Source organism: Saccoglossus kowalevskii, chromosome 20 (assembly GCF_978046115.1).
Source record: "Saccoglossus kowalevskii chromosome 20, keSacKowa6.1, whole genome shotgun sequence".
NCBI classification, from domain to species: domain Eukaryota; kingdom Metazoa; phylum Hemichordata; class Enteropneusta; family Harrimaniidae; genus Saccoglossus; species Saccoglossus kowalevskii.
In genome coordinates this window covers 24,763,324-24,785,891 of record NC_140660.1, presented here as the reverse complement: position 1 = coordinate 24,785,891, position 22,568 = coordinate 24,763,324, and the positions used below count along the sequence as shown (strand labels likewise).

General features: G+C 37.3%; 1 protein-coding gene, 1 long non-coding RNA gene and 1 pseudogene across 2 annotated transcripts; 2 read left to right on the top strand and 1 right to left on the bottom strand.

Annotated features, from left to right (window-relative positions):
- The first annotated feature begins 487 nt into the window (after positions 1-487).
- On the top strand, positions 488-1,622 carry LOC146730165 (E3 SUMO-protein ligase KIAA1586-like; annotated as a pseudogene).
- Positions 1,623-1,659: 37 nt separating this feature from the next.
- On the top strand, positions 1,660-2,802 carry LOC144349904 (uncharacterized). The gene has a single exon (XM_078008243.2). It carries the CDS (start codon positions 1,660-1,662, stop codon positions 2,800-2,802), a length of 1,143 nt encoding a protein of 380 aa, XP_077864369.2.
- A 14,344-nt stretch (positions 2,803-17,146) lies between these two features.
- On the bottom strand, positions 17,147-17,495 carry LOC146730164 (uncharacterized). Its single transcript, XR_014927795.1, has 2 exons — positions 17,459-17,495; positions 17,147-17,246 (listed from the first exon to the last, which is right to left on the bottom strand). It is a non-coding gene; the product is annotated as an uncharacterized LOC146730164 (long non-coding RNA).
- Between the last annotated feature and the right edge of the window lie 5,073 nt (positions 17,496-22,568).

The window sequence follows — 22,568 nt, the reverse complement described above, 5'->3', positions numbered from 1 at the left end:
ATAGTGTGTTTGTGTTTGTCTCATTTGAATTCCGCGATGGCGAAACGAAAAGCTGAACAGAATGGAAAGTTTGGATACGACATCCGTAATTTCCTTTCGCCAGGCAAAACTGGGGACAAAAAAGTAGTACCAAAAGATTTACATTCCGAAGGTAATTTACAAGCCTGTGCTACAAGATGGCGCCAAGTTGTGCAGTGATGGTGAATTGGCCTCTAGTGAAATAGGCGCAACTCAAAACAATATTCCAAAAGGGAATGGTAGCAAGCGACAACGAAAATTCAAATATCACCCAGAATGGGAGGTAAGTACCAAATTGTTTGTCCCCATACCGATTTAAAATTTAAATCTTGAAAGCGAGTTTACGTTAGCTTACGGTGTTAATTTATAAGCAAATTACGTATTTAACAAATCAATTTGCTTTTTGACTTGTGCAATATATTTGTTAAAATTTTTCTTTTTTTTATGTTAGTTGTTTTGCAGTTTTTAATTGTTAATCAACTATTTATGTTTCAGCGACAAGTACTAAGGAAAATGTGACTCATTGATGTGGTCTTGCTGTACTTTGCGCTGAAAGTGTCAGGTATAATATAATTATTGTATTAAATTTAGTGTTTGCATGTGTTAAAACTAATTATTAGTAGGGGTTTGTTGCTGTATAATTAATGTTTACTTTGGTAAAATAGTGTTTTTTATACTATCCATTGACTTTTGTTATTCCTTGTTCTTTTTAGATGACATACCAGTGGTTAACTTACGATGCTACAAAAAAAGTGATGGTTTGTGTTTGGTGCAAAGAAGCTGGAAAAGTAAATGCTTTTACTAATCCAGGGTGTCCATACATGGTAAAAGATGATTGCAAAAAACATTCTGATACCAAACAACACCAAGCAGTAAGGATGACTTCTGCTCCAAGGTTTCAGGCAACCATAACAAATTTATATTGAAAAGAAGAAGAAACCATACAATCGGCGATGAAAAATGTTTATTATATGGCCAAAAAAAATCATGCTAACTCATCATTCAAGGACGTGAACTGGTTACTAATCATGCAAGGGTGTGATACTCTACAGGGACTTAAAGTAGATGCACACACTTCATATGAACATTCGGACTCCATTCATGACTTTCAGAATAGTATGAAATTAGTCATTGATGAGCAAATTATATCTGAATTAGATAGTGCTGGATATTTTGCCATATTGATAGATGAAATGTCTGATGTTTCTATGGATAAAACTATGATAATTTATCTGAGATATGTATTAGCTGGTAAAATAGTTGTCAGATTTTTTGAAGTTATTGGTCTTGCAGGGTGTAATGCTGATGACATATATCAGGCCCTGGTCAGTGTACTTGAATGCAAGGGTGTTCATGTGAAAAACATATTTGCAGCAGGCACAGATGGGGCGTCAGTTATGGTAGGAAAACATGCAGGTGTTACTACAATGTTAAAAACAAATATCAATCCTTATATGATCAGTGTACACTGTATAGCCCATAGATTAGCACTTGCATCAGCTCAGGCTGCTCACAAAGTGAAGCGTATTGATAAATTTGAAATTAGAATGAACCAAATATTCAATTATTTTCACTATTCTACTAAACACATGGCTTTCAGTTAGAGGGGCTGTTGAAGCAGTACTTATCAATCTTAAAGCCATGTTCTACTGCCTGCAAAGTGATGCTGAAAGTGGAGATAGTACAGCTAGAGGAATGCTCAATGAAATGGCTACTTTTGATTTTTTGGCCATATTGCATCTTATGGCAGATGTATTGTATTATCTTGGGCAGTTAAGTTGTGTTTTTCAGAAAACGTACCTAGATTTATCATCTGTTGATGGGCATATCAAAGCTGTTGTCAATGTACTTAAAAATATGAAGGATGACCCAGGGCGCAGACTGAAATCATTTCTTAGTTCAGTCCCAGAAACTCCCAGTGAATTATACATGAAAGTAGCAGCTGCCAATCTTACAGGTGATATTGAGTTTGTTACAAGTAAATCTTCAAGTGATGAAGCCATGATTACCATCAAAGATAATTCCAACTTAAGAAAGTGGTTTGTTTCTTGCAAATCAGAATTTTTACACAAGCTTGTTGATAATTTAGAAACAAGATTTCCTGAATCTAATTTTCTCAAGGCTTTTCATATATTTATCCCATCTCATTTACCTAAAGCAACATCTCCAGAATACAAGCAATATGGTTTTGATGAAATTGAAACTTTGTGTAGTTTTTATGGGACACCTAAAACCACAAATGATGGTATGCAACATGCACCTGTTATTGATTCTGATAAGCTAAAAGATGAGTGGCCAGTGGTGAAGGAAATCTTGAGAAATAATTATATGCAATGTAATTTTCAAGATACTTGGGGATCTTTACTGGGACCACAAGCTTGCTTACCTACTCTTTATCCAAATATTGCTAAACTGGTCACAATTTCACTTATAATACCTGTTAATACTGCAGACTGTGAGTGTGGCTTTTCTAGATACAATTTAATCAAAACCAAGGGGAGAGCTAGATTAAAAGTTTCTTCAGTGAGTGCTTTGATGTCTATTGTCTTGGGCACACCACCTCTGAAAGAAATGCTGTCCTTCAATTTTAGGAGGGCATTTCAAATATGGTGTTCTATGAAACAAAGAAGAATAATAGACACTTCTAAGTCTATTCAGCCAGCAAGTACTGTGAAAAACATAAATGATTGCATGCTAAAACTGATTGACAGTGTTAAACAGCTGACAAAATTAGACCGAGAAATTGACTGTTTTAGTGATTCTGATGACTGTATAGATGAATAGAAGGTCAAACATGTTTGGTGAATAATACCAGATTATTGTATGTCAAAGATTTATTAATAAATCTGATTATCTGCAGGAATATATTGTCATTGTGAATAATTTGGTTGTGTAACAATTTCAGTAAGAAATTTGTTGGAACCCAATTCTGACTTTTCAGAATTTTTTTACACTTTTCAGAAACTTTTTTGTACCACATTCTGACTTTTCAGAATTTTTTTCATAGACCCAGAGGAAACACAGTATGTGTGTAAGTGATTCCCGCTGGGCTCGTTGTTAGAGTGCCGTCTGGTTGGGACGGCAGGTCCGGTAAGTCCAGAAGCACTATTGGTGTTTCGACTAGCATTTCCAACAGAAGTGGCAACTAAGCCTTGTTTGGCCAATTGGGTGCAACCAATAATAATATGCAGGTGTGCGCCTGTCGAAGTTTTCTCCGGTGTCCGATGAACTAGTGGGAAGGAAGGAAAGGTGTACACAACTAAGTGGGTCCACAAGGTTAGCAAAACGACCCTGGCCCAGGCTCCTGGAGTTGGCAGGAGTGTTACGTACGTCTAACCTTGGACCGTCCCACAGCCGAAACAGCCTGGAGGCTTTTATCAGCCACTGTATTCTGGAGACGAAGCCGCCCTGAACGGGCATCTGCCAGACTATTCCTCACCCCTGGAAGGTGGTGTGCAGTTAGCTCCACATTCCAGGCACCAAAGGAGGATTTGCTCCGCTAGGACTGACAACGATGAGGAACGCGTCCCCCCTCCTTCTTGAAGGAGACCACCGCTGCGTTGTCTGTGCGGAGCAGGACTCTGTGATCTCGAACTACGGGTAGAAAGCATGGTAGTGCTAAGTATACTGCTTTCAGTTCGAGACGGACAGGGAGAGACGTGCCGATGGGGTTGCTTTGGATCCCGACGCCCGTGGTCCTATAAGCGTTGAAGCAACGTTAGGTGGTCGCCTTAGGATCAAGGGTGGGGGTATTTACATCGTATCACTGGGATCGATGATACTCCGCATCACCCCAAAAGCGTGGCTCACCGAGTCATTACGGATGGAAGACTCTGAGGGACCACCCGGAGTACCGCCTGTATCTGACGCGAGCGAACTGTGTCTCCTTTCACTTTAAATATGTGACAGGGAGCGTGTTCGATTGTGCGTCTCATGACAGGGTCGGTTCCCTCTGGGGACACCGGTGGGGCGGTAAGAAAGAAGTCCAAAACCCACAGCGGAGACCAGACACAAGGATAAATTCGTTACCGTTGTACCATTACCCAGTGTTCTCCCCAGGCCAAAACAGCATCGCGGGCCCCGACGCAATCGGATTTGCCCGCGACGCTATGTGTTTCCTCCGCGATGCTATTATTTATCCCGTGATCTGATTTCTTCAGTCTCTCACAGACTGTAAAGTTTCCTGGCTAACTAGTTAAATCTACAAATTCATTGTATTAACGCCAATTTCCCGGGATAATCCCTTGTTGTTTCTCATTGCCAAACGTATATTCATATGCAAATGATATAGTCACACTTGGGGTCAAAAACGAAACGTATTTTCATTATTATTTTTAGAAATGTAGTCGTACTATTATTCTAAGTTTTGATTTTTGTCAGTATTTTTGATATTGTATTTGTTTTTTGAGATCAAAATGTGAAAAAAATATATATTTATGCCGTAAACAATTTTGACCTCGTGATTGTGAATCCAAGATGGCGTCACCCACGTAAGATCCAGCGAGCGTGAACTTCCCACACGGGTCGCATATCGTGCTCAGATTCGGATGAATTAGGTGAAGCATTATTGAAAATAATATATTTATCAAGAAATTGGGAATTCTAATCAAGAAACGTGTGGAAATTGGAGTGACACTTGTGTTATTTCTTGGAAGAAAAGCCTCAATTTTACGTGGTATAACAATGGCGACAATTCGTAATTCAGACCTCCGTTGTATCGAATTGTTCACAATTGTGTTGAACAGACAACATCGATGATTAAAAAAAATACATAAAGATGGATAATTTCAGCAAGAAAAAACTATTATTGATCGAACATAGTAGCGTAAGTATTGTGACTCGTAACAGTTGTTGTACTTAACCGGAAAACAACAGAAACGGAAGACAAGCAATGAGAATAATCAACCCCATGTTTAATTTACCAGGACTGAACAGGATTTTATAAAGTTGCTGATTGCTGGGCCAAGCAAAGAAACAGAAAACTCAGTATTTCTGCAGGACATTTGCAATACTAAACATGCAGTGCAATAATTGTATACAGATTGTACATAAAATAAATAGAAAAAAAGGAAAAAAAAACTGGTTTTGTTTTATTCCTCCATATGACAAACAATATGTTAATTTATGCTAATTATATGCTAATGATTATGCAAATTAGCCGCGATTCGATGAAAAATTTCTGGGGAGAACACTGGTTACCGCGATGAAACTGTCTGGCTGAAAGTAGGGGGGGTCAATGTGTGCCCTGCCTTGAAAGCCCTGCCCCGAGATCGGAGTCTTGGCTGCCAGCACCCCGTTGGCATTCAGTACCCGAGGATCCAGAGGAGGCCCGGTGCAATAAGCCTGAGCATGGGCCTCACCCAAATTAGTGGGAGAGCCACAGCTGGGAATGAGTGTTCCCCGGAAGAGACGTGTTTGAATGCAAACATGCTTTTGTGTTTCTTCCTGCTTGCCCACCGAGGGGCTGCAGTGGAGACAGCTCGCTCCGACTGCGTCTGATCTACCCGGCCTGCCAGGAGCGCAATTTCCCCGACAGTCCTTCGAGCAAAGCCCTCAACTCGGAGGCAAAGGTAAAATCGGGTAAACCACTGCCTGAAAAAACAGACTGTGAGGATGCCCTCTGATCAGCGGAGGGGGGGCAGAAAAAAATGTTGGTACCTCCACCATCGGGCCTCCTACTCGATGTCCCGGTACACGAAGGACCGGTAGTCGAGCGTGAGAACTTTCCACTCATGCCAAAGACGCACTCATTTTAATCTATTTGTTTACTGGACGCGCGACCTTGCTGTGAAGAAAACGAGCGACGCGGTCAGTCTCAGCGATTTTGATGGCTCTGAAAGCCTCAGAACTCCAGCGAAAAACACACACCTTCACAGCGAAAAACCTGAACCCTGCACACAGTTACGACAAAAGTATTCGGATGCGGGTTCTATGCTGGTGAATTCAGAATATAACCACTGCACAGTCAACTCGAAACACAAGGAGAACCCCAAAAAAAAACGGCAGCGAGCTCTGGTGCTGTCATTACATCTATTCATTTCTAAATACATAGATCAAGCATACAATGAAAACGACATGCATGAGGGAAGCGAATTACAGTAGTAAAATGTGCCGCCACGAAACCGACAAGTGGTTACGTAGTGGCGCCGGGTTTTAATTGCTTTGTTGTGGAATAAAAATATTACACACAAAGGGGAAAACGACACGGGGGTAAAGAAGACAAGAAAACTTATCCTACCAGTAAGAATGTCAAATGCCGACCAGCAGCAACAACCCAAGCTAGAAACCCGGACAGGAAAAAGCAAAAGAGCCAGGCAGAGCCACTCAGAATCATTCCCGATGAGGCGGAGATGTAAGAAGAGTGATTGTACGGCTGTCTATGGCGCTCATGGGGCTTCTCCTGACCTAGATTTTATCTCTTCGTCATTGGCAGAATCGCTGATTAATGCCTACAGTTCAAAATAGTCATTTTGACTGACCGGAGTCTATGGTGGGTAATTGAAAGGAGTGAATTTAGGCAGAAGGTTCTCCGAACCCGTCTATTCACATAGTTCATACCCACCATAGACTCCGGGTTCCCCCCAACCACCCCACTCTTTCCGTAGCGTTGGTCTAAGTCCTCGATGCGGAGAGAAAGGAACCAGAGTGATTGTACAGCCGTCTATGGCACTGCCATATGGCCTCGGTCACGTGGTTCGTGACGTAAGGGAAGAGAATCTTAGGGTCATGGGATGAAAGAAGAGTGATTGTACGGCTGTCTATGGCGCTGCCATGCGCCTCAGTCATGTGGGTTTGTGACGTAAGGGGTAAAAGAATCTTGAGGTCATGGGGCTTCCCCTGACCTAGATTCTATCTCTCCGTCACCGGCAGAATCGCTGATTAATGCCTACAGTTCAAAATAGTCATTTTGACTGACCGGAGTCTATGGTGGGTAATTGAACGTAATGAATTTAAGTGTTACAAGCATGTCATTGAACCTCTCGTTAGTAACCGTTGCATCCTTGGATGAGGTGGTAGCTGTATAATATAAATGAAGTAAATGTTAGTTATACATTAATTGTTAAAAGCATGTCATTGAACCTCTCTTTAGTAACTGTTGCATCCATGGATGAGGTGGTAGCTGTATAATATAAATGAAGTAGATGTTAGTTATAAATTAAGTGTTACAAGAATGACATTGAACCTCTCTTTAGTATTACTGTTGTATCCTTGGATGAGGTGGTAGCTGTATAATATAAATGAAGTAGATGTTAGTTATAAATTAAGTGTTACAAGCATGTCATTGATCCTCTCTTTAGTAACTGTTGTATCCATGGATGAGGTGGTAGCTGTATAATATAAATGAAGTAGATGTTAGTTATAAATTAAGTGTTACAAGCATGTCATTGAACCTCTCTTTAGTAACTGTTGTATCAATGGATGGGGTGGTAGCTGTATAATATAAATGAAGTAGATGTTAGTTATAAATTAAATGTTGCAAGCAAAACCATTGAACTGTTTTTCTCTGCCAAGTTAACCATAACATGTTGTCATAATGCGGATGTCATGTACAGAGTTCAAGTAAAGACCTTATACAAGAGGTATATGGTTCTATGAAATTGAGAATTCCAGCAGACATATTAAAACATGATTTTAACACAACATACTTACATTCAGGGAACCAGAATGAACGACCACATTCACTCATTTGAGTTCCTCTTTGGCAGATCAAAGGCTTACCATGCTTGACTTCTACACATCCATCATCCATACCATCAAGGACATTAGGTTTAGGTGCTACTTTACTGGAGTTATGATCACCGCAGTCACACCTCAAGCACTCTTTGTATGACAAGCCAGGGTTGTATCTCCTCACAAGAACGCCTGCGTGCTCTTCTACAAGCTGTCTTACTTCAGGACCATGTGATGGATTTACAGCTCCTGGTTTGGTTGTCATCACTGACAGTTTGATGTTAGAGGCCTTCTTGGACATGATGAGATAATGGTGATTTCCAAGAAGAAACCTTGCATCATCTTGGTACAGCTTAGCATCTTGCCATTTATTTAGACATCTTATGACTAACTGATGAAAGAAACCATCCGGTAAAAATCCTCGCCTGAAGTGATAGTAGAGTGAGCAACTGGATTTACTGCCTTCAGGAGATAGTACCTCTGCTTCTCCGGCTTTCTTCAGGAGACACATCATGTAGTACTCAGTATTGGTACCAGGCATTGGAATTATGATGTCAAACATTTTGAATGTTTGTAAGAGCATCGCCTTGTCTTCAAATTGACCATCCTTCTTCAGTATTTCTTCCACCAACTTCACGTCAAGTACTCCATGCTCAAACAACCTAGCCCACATCTTGCAGAGAATCGGATTTTTATCCACTTCATCTCGATTGAACATCTCTGTGATTACAAGTCTGAACAGGTCAACCAACCGCTGTGGATGAGTAATAACAGCATCACCTAACTCTTCATCATCTGCAAAATGTATGATATCACGAATACTGTGAAAAAATGCCAACGCCTCATCAACATCTTTCTCAGATAAACCAATATCTTTACCAACACGATAGACCTCGTTCAGATTCATTTTCAGTTGATCCTTCTTCAGTGTATCACGCTTTATTGTAAGCTCCAACGTCACCCATTTATCTGGTACTTTATATGTCTTGCTTTGCGCGAGTTTCAGTAGCATCGCTTTAAGCTTTTCAATTTCATTGATTTGCTGTACTTCCTCCACAGGCTTGTTGCTGACAGCAAACACGTTCGTATCTTCAGTGAGGAGATATGTAGCTGCTCCTTCAGTTTCCTTTGCCAACAAATCATAGATAGCCTGCTTACGTTTCTTGATAACCTTAGCTCTATCCTACATGTGTAAATAAATAATGTGCTTGAATTAATTTTGTTGATAACAATTCTTCTACGTTATGATTTCTACATTCATTTAATTTGGGTTATCTAGAATTATGGTTTCATTATTGACTAATATACAACTTTGATGTTGGTTGTTGATATACTACAGAAAAAATAAATCTGGCCTTGACATTTGCTTCAATCAATTTTAGTGTTTGCTTAATCTTTGGCAAACTAGATCAAGTAAACATGACTGTGAACTAACGTAACTGTGATTTGTGCAGCATAATTATAATTACTCAGCCTAGATTCTCATTTCATCAATATTGTTCAGCAGCCCAACAACATAAACTAATGTGCCCTGTTATTGCTAAAGTAGTCTGGCAGTGATGGCATGTTTGCCTACAGTGGCAATGCACTTCAAATTCTTTGTTTATTATTACTACCTTATACCAAAATATGTTTGGATATTTAGAGTACCGTACTAACAAATTCCACTTCCGGTCCATTTAGACTTAAAATGCACCACGAATATTCACTTTTGAGATATAATTTTTGGTGTGTGTTGGTTCTCGGATATTTTAGCTTTGTCGTCCTGTACTTTGTTTAGTAATTCGAACTTACTTGCGTAAAAAGGGAGAGTTTCACGATTTCGACACCATCAATGCACTGGCTTTGTTATTTGCTGAGGGATGGTCGCTTAGGTTTGTGCTCTGTAACTTGCAGCACATGAACATTAGGTAATAACACAAAAATGACATTGTACTAAAATACATAAAGTATGTTCAAGGTCTTCACTTTTTAGTAGCATAAAAACGATTTGCTCCCTCGTTTAATGTGACACCCTCAAATAGACTGATTTCCATTCCCCTTAAGAGTCAACAATGGTATATTCCTCTATTTTACGCCACAAGTCGAAACAGTCTTTTTTGCTTGACGTGTACTCTCGCTTACTAAAATTCAAATATGATTGGGTCACAGTCACCGTAGCTATCACAGCGGTAAGTAGTTTCTCACCTCTTGGTTATAATTGTCGTCCAAATAATTCACGCATAAGAAATTTTCATTTCCTGGCGCCTCTAATAAATAAGCTATATTACCACTGGGCTGAATTAATAAATTAATAAATCACCCAAAAAATGGATGATTAGGCGGAAATTGTTTTTTTTTTTTTTTTACATCAATATTTTTTGCTCGGAAAGCCTTTCACCTTAAATTCTGATTCCGACATTTGTCGTGATATTGCATTACTTAAATTACATAAATTGCGTTTTTGTCATGCCATAAATTGCGTTTTTAGAGTCCCTCAATTTTGTTTCAAAGACTGCAGTAGCACAGAGATAACCAGAACGTTGAAAGTTACAATTTCGAATTCCCTCAAATTTTTTATGACCTTTGTCACCTATTCCCACATCAGAGTGAATTATAGCATTAACATTTGTTCCCTGGAACCTTCGCTGGGCCATATAACTTGATTTCCAAAGACGCAGGTCGTTTGGATCGAACGATTTCAAGTTTCAAGTTCATTCTAAGCCTAGAAACATGACAATGTTGCTATTTTGGTGAATATATAGAACATGTCCTATTCAAATAAAGGAGTTTGATATGCCAATCGAACAACTTCATACTGGAACGTCTCCAGTATAAAATGTCCTCTACTCTCCAAAATTTGACAATGACACTAGCCTAAAATGGATTTTCTTTTCAACGCTTCCTTAATGTAATCACAGTGTTGAGGGACTGTGATGTAATTGATAATGTTGACGTCGCCGTACATAAAACACACTCTCGAACACTGATAAGTAAGTAAATGATCCGGCGCATAGTAAACATAGTAACACGTTATCATTATTGCAAGAAAAAATAGGAATTTTATTTGTCCAGGTTTGTATAATGGATTCTACTATAATTACTCTACCATATTTATTTGGGTAAGAGCCCAGGGTTCTGAACATGAAAAATTGCCAAAAAATAGGGGTGGGTGTTTGTCCTGATATCTCTGGCAAAATGAAACGAAAATTCACGAAAATTGAGAACACACAGATCAAATTGCGACAGGGAATAGAACGATAAATAAAAAAACACAAGAGAAATAAATGAACAATATGCAACATTAGAAGTAAAACAAAAATAATGTATTGTTTATAATGTGACAAATAATCCAGAAATAACAAGCCATGCATGGCACAGTCCCCGTTAGTTATCAAATTTAAGATATAAAGTTTTGTTTATAGTAATATAGCTGGAATATAAACATGTCAGGAATATGATGATTGTTTAACATTTAAATGATTGACATTTGTATCTGATCGTCAAATGAGTATTGAGAGATATTGCTCTAGAACAGCATTAATTAAAACAAAATCAGCCATTATGAATATATGTATAATGAATATATGAAATTTGAACATAGTCAGTGAAAGCATGTCAGAGATATGGCTCTAGAAGCCCATTCATTAAAACAAAATGGCCGCCAGTCAGCCATTCAGAATCCGATCTAAAAAATAAAACAATTTTTTCAGCACAAAAATAGCCACCATTAGACCACTTTGAAGAGAATCATCAAACCAATATATCCGTATATCTGTGACATGATGTATAATGAATATTAAAAATTTGCATAATCAGTCAAAACAAGTCAGACATATGGGTCTGGAAACCCATTCATTAAAACAAAATGGCCACAGGACAGCCATTTTGAGTCTGATCTGAAAAATAAAATGGTGTGCATCAGGAACCCGTAATGTCTAATGTATGTACCAAGTTTGAACAAAATTCATCCATAAATGCCAGAAATGCTTAATATTTGAAGATTTTTTAGCACAAAAATGACAACCATTCGGCCATTTTGAATAGGATCGTCAAACCAATATATCTGTCTATCTATGAATGATGTATAATGAATATTTCAAATTTGAACATAATCAGTCAAAACAAGTTGGAAATATGGGTCTAGAAGCCCAATCATTAAAACAAAATGGCCACCAGTCAGCCATTTTGAATGTTATCTGAAAAACAAAATTATTTGCATCAAGGTCCCATAATGTCTAATGTATATATCAAGTTTGAACAAAATCCATCTGTAAACAGCCGAGAAATGCTTGATTTTTATGATTTTTTAGCACAAAAATGGCCGCCATTCGGCCATCTTTAATCAGATCGTAAAACAAAATGATTTTTATCAAGGTCTTATAATGTCCAACGTATATACAAGGTTTGAACAAAATCCATCTGTAAACAGCCGGGAAATGCTTGATTTTGATGATTTTCAGCTCAAAAATGGACGCCATTCGGCCATCCTGAATCAGATCGTGAAACAAATTGATATGCATATGTATGATATCATGTATGATGTATGTGTGAAGATTGATTGTGATTGGTGGAGGCATTTCTAAGATACTTCGTCCGAACGGGGACTTATAAAAATCGACAGTGAAGAATCATTAGAATTTAGGATTCTAGATGAACTAAAATGTCACGGGTTAAACTGCGTAAAATTATTTCCGGTTTTGACAAATACCGTAACAACAGTCATACCTGAACAATAATAATTTACGAATTTACACAGTGAAAATTATGAAAGTTTATAGTCATTTGAAAAAAAATCTCATTTTGTAGTACGTTCATGGCTATCTTTGTCAAAATCAAGTCCAAGTCGGCGTCACTGTCGCCATTCAACAAGATCCCTACAGCTTCACCCTAAAGTTTGTTGATGTCATCACACACAATTTTGACTGACCATGATTTCGTTGTTGTTGCACTTTTAATTCATGTCTGATAGCAATAAAGAGACAAGACAAATGATCTTGCAGCAAACGACTTGCTGCAATGGCACATGATGCTTTTGTTTACAGTCTGTCAATCATCTTTGACCTTTAAGCATCTGCTTCTGATTGGCTAAGAATGACATCATTACTAGTGTTGCATCATAGGGGCCAAGTCAACATTGCTTTCTTATCAGACTGTATGTTCATCAATCATGGTGAAAGTTATCATTCAGCAAGTTCTGGATATTGCGATGGGCTTGAAATAGGAAAAAATTTTCCAACGAAAGAAGAAGAATTTTCATGACGGAAATGCAATAGCTGTGATGAAAGATGGTAACAAATTTGCGTGACATTGCAAAATTGCTGGACCCAGTTATGGATTCGCAAGCTGCTACCAAATATTTTATAAAGCCAAAACCACAGGGAGCCCAGAAACTATAAAATATAACAAGCAGCCTGTCGGCTGAGATAGCTCCGCTGTGAGCAATGTACATTTCAATTAAAGAACAGAAGATAACATTAGAAAATGAACAATAGCAATCAGACTTGTGGCTTTCAACAAGAAGTGGAAAATATCACTTTTTACCAAAAATGACAAAAATATTCACCAAAATTATAGAATTGACGACATCATCACAAAATGAACAAATCTAAGAGAGGTCCACATGTAGTACCTATATCTGTAATATCAAAGCAATTAGACTTGCGGTTTTCAACAAGAAGTTGTAAAAATCACATTTTACCAAAAATGACAAAAATATTCATCAAAATTAGAGAATTGAAGATATCATCATGAAATGAACCAATCTGAGTTAGAACCACATGTAGTACCTATATATGTAATATCAAAGCAATTGGAGTTGACGTTTTTAACAAGAAGTCTAAAATATCACTTTTTACCAAAAATGACAAAAATATTCATCGAGTATTCGGTCGAGTACGGTAATATCAAAGCAATCGGACTTGCGGTTTTAAAAAAGAAGTCGAAAATATCACTTTTCACCAAAAATATTCACTAAAATTAGAGAATTGAAGACACCATCAGAAAATGAACAAATCTGAGGGAGGTCCACATGTACAACATGTAGTACCTATATATGCAATATCAAAGCAAACAGACTTGTCGTTTTTAACAAGAAGTCGAAAATATCACTTTTTACCAAAAATTACAAAAATATTCACCAAAATTAGAGAATTACAGATATCATTACAAAATGAACAAATCTGAGAGAGGTCCACATGTAGTACCTATATATGTAATATCAAAGCAATTAGACTTGCGGTTATTAACAAGTCGAAAATAAAACTTTTTACCAAAAATGACAAAAATATTCACTAAAATTAGAGAATTGATGATATCATCATGAAATGAACAAATGTAAGAGAGGTCTACCCAAGGTACATTATATACCAAGTATCAAAGCATTCAGGCTTGTAGTTTTCTAGAAGAAGTCGAAAAAGTAAAATATTGACACGGACGTCGATCCCTGTGAAGGTGGGGTTTAATGCGTTGAAAATGGAAAAATAGCATATATACACATGTGTTCGTAGTAAGTTTTCTTTATTGAAAAACAACACAGCTTCCATGCCGACATGGATTCAACTCATTGTAGTGAATTTTATAGAGCTATATCACAGGAGGACCGGCCGAGAAGTACATTAAGTCGTCATTTGACACCCCGTCAACACCTTGAGTCAGGTGGCTGTCACCCTTTGTATTTCAGTAATTGACGGGCAGTAAGTCTTAATTTGTCTACCCCAGCCCTTTTACTACCAATTAATTACAAGATGCAAAGAAACATTAGTTCTTTTACTCACTTCTGTTACATCCAAGTTAACGTATACCAATTTTATAGCTTAACAAATATTTGTAGACTATTGTCAAGTAATATGAGGGCACTAGTAACAAGCTAGGATATATTACATCCCAGTTAACGTATATGCACGTTTACTACCATAAAAATATGAAATTACACAGATAGGGGAAATGTCTCATGGCATAGAAAAATGACACTTTCTTTTGTCCAAGTTATATGATAAATATTTTGAGCGTGTATGTATTAAAATATGAAATCATAGTACACATGCAAAGTAAACAGAATTATGTTAATTTCATTGGTGGTGGGAATTACCATGCCAGTTTATAAAATTGTGAACAAATATTTTCGAAAATAACACTCATTCTCATCAATGTGTATCATTTGTTAATGGCACATACAACATTAGATTCTGGCACTCACCGCACCAGCCAATCATTGCAAAGCTACTAGTGCATGTTGTAATATATGTGTGATTATGACAGTAAGTTCTAACCAGGAGATAGTCTTTGTTGGTGGCCAGTCTTGTCTGTTTGTGACAGTAAGTTCTAACCTGGGGATAGTCTTTGTTGGTGGCCAGTCTTGTCTGTTTGTGACAGTAAGTTCTAACCTGGGGATAGTCTTTGTTGGTGGCCAGTCTTGTCTGTTTGTGACAGTAAGTTCTAACCTGGGGATAGTCTTTGTTGGTGGCCAGTCTTGTCTGTTTGTGACAGTAAGTTCTAACCAGGGGATAGTCTCTGTTGGTGGCCAGTATTGTCTACTAGAGAAATAGATAGTGTGACGTTAACCTCCTGTATGCAATGAAATATCTTTGGTTACCCATCTCCAAGGATCCAACGTAATAACACAAGTGTGTGGCCCAGACACAGAGGCTCCCCCTCTCTAAAACCAGTGACAAGCACTAATGGCAGAATATTAATAGAAGCAGGTACATTATTGGATTTCTGAGCTTTTGCCCTGAAGTGATTTGCCCACATGGTGACTAAATTTGCTGTTTAAAAACAGCAGTTTGTTGACAAAACAGAATTGCAATTTGTAATTTGCAATTGGGCTGACAGTTTTCAAGAAGTCGAATGGATTTGATGCAATCAGTGCAGTAAAGTGTAGGGATGGTTCTAAGTTACCAAGCAATGTTAGGCTCCCTGATGGAGTTGATGCAAGCAGTGCAGTAAAGGATGGGATAATCCTGAGTTGCCTAGCAATACTACATTCTCTGATGGTGTTGATGCAAGCAGTGCAGTAAAGGATGGGATGATCCTGGGTTGCCTAGCAATGCTAGACTCCCTCATGGAGTTGATGCAAGTAGTGCAGTAAAGGATGGGATGATCCTGAGTTGCCTAGCAATACTAGATTCCCTGGTGAATTTGATGCAGGCAGTGCAGTAAAGGATGGGATGATCATGAGTTGCCGAGCAATGCCAGATTCCCTGGTAATGTTGATGCAAGTAGTGGAGTAAAGGCTGGGATGATCCTGAGTTGCCTAGGAATACTAGGCTCCCAGATGTAGTTGATGCAAGCAGTGCAGTAAAGAATGGGATGATCCTGAGTTGCCTAGCAATACTAGACTCCCAGATGGAGTTGATGCAAGCAGTGCAGTAAAGGATGGGATGATCCTGAGTTCCCTAGCAATGCTAGATTCCCTGGTGATGTTGATGCAAGTAGTGGAGTAAAGGCTGGGATGATCCTGAGTTGCATAGGAATACTAGGCTCCCAGATGGAGTTGATGCAAGCAGTGCAGTTAAGATTGGGATAATCCTGAGTTGCCTTGCAATACTAGACTCCCTGATGGAATTGATGCAAACAGTGCAGTAAAGGATGGGATAATTCTGAGTTGCCTAGCAATACTAGATTCCCTGATGGAGTTGATGCAAGCAGTGCAGTAAAGGATGGGATGATCATGAGTTGCCTAGCAATATGCTAGATTCCCTGGTGATGTTGATGCAAGTAGTAGAGTAAAGGATGGGATAATCCTGAGTTGCCTAGCAATACTAGATTCCCTGATGGAGTTGATGCAAGCAGTGCAGTAAAGGATGGGATGATCCTGAGTTGCCTAGCAATGCTAGACTCCCTGGTGGAGTTGATGCAAGCAGTGCAGTTAAGATTGGGATAATCCTGAGTTGCTTAGCAATGCTAGAATCACTTATGGAGTTGATGCAAGTAGTGCAGTAAAGAATTGGATGATTCTGAGTTACCTAGCAATACTAGAATCACTTATGGTGTTGATGCAAGCAGTGCAGTAAAGGATGGGATGATCCTGAGTTGCCTAGGAATATTAAACTCTGTGATGGTGTTGATCCAAGCAGGATCAGATAGAACATGTTACGAGATTATCAATAAATCTTAAGATACTGCTTGTTGTTGACTCATACTCATACAATGAAAATTCATAACGGAATAAATATATTGTACACAAAAGTTCCATAAAAGTAGAAAGTTCAAATAAAGTTTGAAAACAACATGTCCTATCTTAATGTAAGCATGGAAGTAAACTGAAGAAAACGAGGAATGACACATGGGTAATTAGTGTTTCAAATGTCTCCCATAACAAATGAGAGCACATTATTTCAAACTGAATGAAGCACAAGGGTCTTCCAAAGCAAAGGTTTTATGAATTTCCATTAATGGCTTTATGAAGTTCCCTGTATAATCTCATGGAAACTATTTACTTTTGTAAAGTAAATTTACCTTTGTGATCTTGTCTATCTTTGTTCCTGCAATAACAATACTTGGTTTGAATTTATATTGTGAGTCTGTCTTTGTGGATACACAGGTGTGAATTGAATTAATCCAACTGCAAATATTTTCTGAAATAAAAAATGAATACATGCTAAGATTGTGTATTTTCAAAAACAATTTGTTTTATTTTCCTTGTATTTCAGACTTGCATTTTTTAGTAGTCATGCATTGGCAAAATAGTAACATTAGATAAGAATTAGTGAGTAGTCAACATTGTCTAAACTTATACACTTGTTTATTACATTGTTCACAATATTGTTGAAAACTTGACAAACAATACCTCTGTATGTCTTGCCTCCCATTGTCTGTTTTCCTGCTTCATTAACACATACAGCATCAAGATCTTTAGATAAATCAGTCACATAAATGTAGACCCCATTACTTGGCATAAATATCTAGAAAACAGAATCAACAGAAAATATAGTTGCAATCATGTACTAACAAGGGGAATAGTTGTCATATTTAATGCATGGTCCATTATAAGAATTATAACCTCAACAAAATCAGTATGCTGGAATTTTTGACATTGTATAATTGTATAACTATTAAAATAAAATGACCAATCCAATCTGAATACATGGTCTGAATCAAGGACTTACAAAGTTTGAATAAAATATGTCCATTTCTGACTGACATCCAGATGCACAATTGCACAATTTTGATGAATATTTAGCTCTAAAATGAATTAAATTATGAAACAAAACATGTGCATATGTATGATATGATGTGTGTGTGTGCATATTTTGAATGTAATCAGCCCAAGCATGTCTAAGATACGGAGTGAATGGTTGGACACACTGACATATTGAGGTTTAATTATAAGTCCAACAAAATAAGAAAATCACATATAATAGTACTACTTCCTGTTTCAGAAGAATTAGAGCTTCACAAATTTTATTGAGCATTATGCAAAGTTCAGATAAATGTGTTCAGTGGTTACAAAGAATATTTTCAAACGAGTTTTGTTATTTCAGGAAAAAACATGACAGAAAGAGTCATGTGATCAATAATGCTTTTATTCATGAAATATGCAACCCATATATCAACAAGAGATCTGACAGTCGAAATAGCTTACAGTTGCTTGCAGTTGCAATTATGAACATTTACAGTGTTCATGAGGATAGTGCACTTCATTGGACAAACATTATTCATATGCAAATTATGACATTATATCACATTCTTGGGCATATCGGAAGATAATATAGATATTGTTAGACAACTGTTTGTAAGCATAATGACCGTCCAAATTATTATGTGTACAATTTAAGGGACCTGATATAAGCAGAATAATCATCGCATTTGTCATCAAAATACCAGTTACTTAACTCACTTGTGCTATTACATATTCAAAGTATACTTTAAAGTTGTATTATGTTTTATATTTAGTTGAAAGCCCTCTGTAAATAGAGCTTACGTTTTCGGACTAGTTGTCAAAAAAACATTTTTTAGCAAAAATGGCAAAAATATTCACTAAAAATCCAAATTTGCATATTTTGAGACGAATTTAACATATCTGACAGAGGACCACCCCAAATACCATTGCTGCGAATATCAAAGCATTTGGATTTACGGTTTCGGACTAGTTGTCAAAAATAACATTTTTTACCAAAAATGACAAAAATATTCACTAAAAATCCAAATTTGCATATTTTGACACAAATTTAACAAATCTGACAGGGAACCACTCCACCTATCATTGCTGGAAATATGAAAGCATTTGAACTCACGGTTTTGGACTAGTTGCCAAAAATAACAATTTTTATCAAAAATGACAAAAATATTCACTAAAAATCCAAATTTACATATTTTGACACGAATTTAACAAATCTGACAGAGGACCACCCCAAGTACCATTGCTGGAAATATCAAAGCATTTGGACTTACGGTTTCAGACTAGTTGTCAAAAATTAAAAAAATTAACAAAAATATTCACTAAAAATCCAAATTTGCATATTTTAAGACGGATTTAACAAATCTGACAGAGGACCACCCCACGTATCCTTGCTGCAAATATGAAAGCAATACTATTATAAAAAAAAATATTCACTAAAAATAAAAATTTGCATATTTTGACACAAATTTAACAACGCGAGATGGACAACGCTGGAGAGACCCCCATACCAACAGCTTCGCTGGGTCATCTGTGATGACAGCGGAGCTAATGATAATAAAAATTGTTAATAACAACAAGTCATTGAAAATGACACAGTCCCCGTTAAGTTCTCTTTATTCTCGTCATATTAAAGCAAAGGGGTTGTCGCGAGAGTGTCCTTGAAACTTGAGTTCCATTTACATCAAAACACGTGTTTCGTGTCATAGTAATTTGGTCAAAATAAAAACAGCCGTTATTCAGCCATCTTTGATCTGATTATGAAACACACTGATATGTATGATGTATGTGCCAAATACGAATGAAAATGGTACGTAAATTGTGGAAATATAGTAGTAAGGCCAAAAAGTCAGATGGCTGTCAATCGGCCATTCTTGACCAGATTTTGAAACAAATTGACATGGACATGCATCCTAACATGTATAAAGTACATGTATGTGCCAAATTTGAATGAAAACTGACAGAGCACGTCCAAGATAATGCATAAAAAAACAAAAACAAGATGCCTGCCAGTCGACCATCTTTGATCCAATTGCGAAATAAATCGTCATGGACATGTATCCTAACAAGTATAATCTATGTACCAAGTTTGAATGACAACTGACAAAGCATGTCCAAAATACAACATTTTCAAAAAACAAGATGGCTGACAGTCAGCCATTTAGAATCGAATCGCTAAACCACTGCATGTGCATATGTCCCACATAAGGTACTAGGCACATGCAAAGACTGAACGGAATCGGTCCACAGGATTCTGAAATATGACGTTGGATAGATTGACGCACGGACAGACGGACACACGGACGGTCGGACGGACAGACTCAGGAACTCACGGACGGTCGGGGACATGTATCCTAACATGTATGATCTATGTACTAAATTTGAATGAAAACTGATAAAGCATGTCCAAAATACAACATTTTCAAAAAAACAAGATGGCTGCCAGTCGGCCATCTTTGATCCAATTGTGAAATAAATCATCATGACATGTATCCTAACATGTATAATCCATGTACCAAGTTTGAATGAAAACTGACAAAGCATGTCCAAAATACAACATTTTCAAAAAACAAGATGGCTGCCAGTCGGCCATTTTGAATCGAATCGCTAAACCACTGCATGTGCATATGTCCCACATAAGGTACTAGGCACATGCAAAGAATGAACGGAATCGGTCCACCGGATTCTGAGATATGACTCCGGACGGACGCACGGACGCACAGACGCACGGACACACGGACGGACGGAGACCGAATTATAAGTCCCCGTTTTCGGACTTCGTCCGAACGGGGACTAACAAGCAGCCTATCGGCTGAGAAAGCTCGGCTTTTAGCAATGCACATTTCAATTAAAGTACTGAAGATATCATTAGAAAATGAACAACCAAAACAATCAGACTTGCTGTTTTCAACAAGAATTCGAAAATATCACTTTTTACCAAAAATGACAAAAATATTCACCAAAATTAGAGAATTGAAGATATCATCACAAAATGAACAAATCTGAGAGAGGTTCACATGTAATACCTATATATGTAATATCAAAATAATCAGACTTGCGGTTTTTAACAAGAAGTCGAATATATCACTTTTTACCGAAAATGACAAAAATATTCACCAAAATTAGAGAATTAAGATATCAACATGAAATGAACAAATCTGAGAGAGGATCACATGTAGTACCTAGATATGCAATATTAAAGCAATCGGATTTTAAGTTTTTAACAAGAAGTCAAAAATATCACTTTGACCAAAAATGTCAAAAATATTCATCAAAATTAGAGAATTGAAGATATCATTATGAAATGAACAAATCCAAGAGAGGTCTACCCAAGGTACATATACACCAAGTATCAAAGCATTCCGGCTTGTAATTTTCAAAGAGAAGTCGAAAAAGTAAAACATTGACATGGACGACGAACAATCACTCATATAATAAGCTCTGCTCAAAAAAGTCTACAGAGGAGCTAAAAAGTTGACACGGACGACGGACACCGGGCAACGGAGGACAATCACTCATATGATAAGCTCCGCTTGACCAAGTCAACAGTGGAGCTAAAAAATCAGAATAACTATACCCTAAAGAATGGGTTCAAAATGAACACTTACGGTTTAACTTAAATCCAAGATATCTGCCAAACCATTCAACCAATCAAAATTTCAGAATGATTCCAGAAAATCACCTTATTTAAGAGATAGCATTGAGGTGAATTTCAAGCACGTTATTTACAAGATTTGGCACACTTTTTATCAGTATATGTTCAGAGCTAACAAATATGTGGCATCTCATTATATTAGTCTGCTATCCAAGTAGGACAAGCTAACCAGTTGCCAGATTCATCTAGAGGGGCAGGCAGCTGTGGTGATGTAAACACAGAACTGTTCGACTAGATATAGAAAGCCTAAACATGTCTGTGTTATTCACTATTTATGTGTAAAGAAAGTAAACAAACCTGGTGAGTCATGTTATATACACGTTGACCTGCAAGGTCATAGAAAGTGATCTCATGGTCTGTTATACCAACATCTCCTGCTAGTTTTAATCGTTCTTCCAAACGTTGCAGCTTATCTTCTTTGGATGTTTTCTCAGGTTGTTGATGTGCTGTTTCTGCATCACTGGCCGATGGGATGTCACCAAGTTTTTCATCACTTTTTGACTCATCCGTGAGAGATAGTTCATCTTGTCTTTTCTTTAGTTCTTCACGAACTATTTTGAAAATATATAAACCATGTTACACAAAAATATACAGTATACAGTGATATCAACATTTTATCCCGCCTTTGTGTTTTTTTTTTCCTGCAAAATAATCTTACAAATACTATTGTTTGAAAACTTTAATACAAATTCAAATTTGTGATTATTAATTGAGAAAAAAATTATAATTAGTAATTATTATCAGTTTTGAGTGTAACAACCTGATGTTAGTTGATTACATTGTAAATCGTACAAATTATTTTCGATATCAAATTCAGTTTCAGTACTAACATTTTCCACCATTTTTTTTCTCAGCAAATGATGTTAGATACATGTATAATGTTGATGAACTTCTGTACAGTTGAAGTTATCATTCACAGAGAAGTGATACTATGAGTATATTTGTGGAAAACTTGGTGAAGCTAATTATATTCTGAACAAAACTTCAAATCGTTCACAAACGTAACTCGAACTGTGAACTATTGTTGCATGCTTTGGATACTCAGATGCTTGTTCTGATTTTAGTTAATTAAATGTAATATTCATCTCATCTCATCTATCCTCCAGATGCCAAGTGGCACATAGG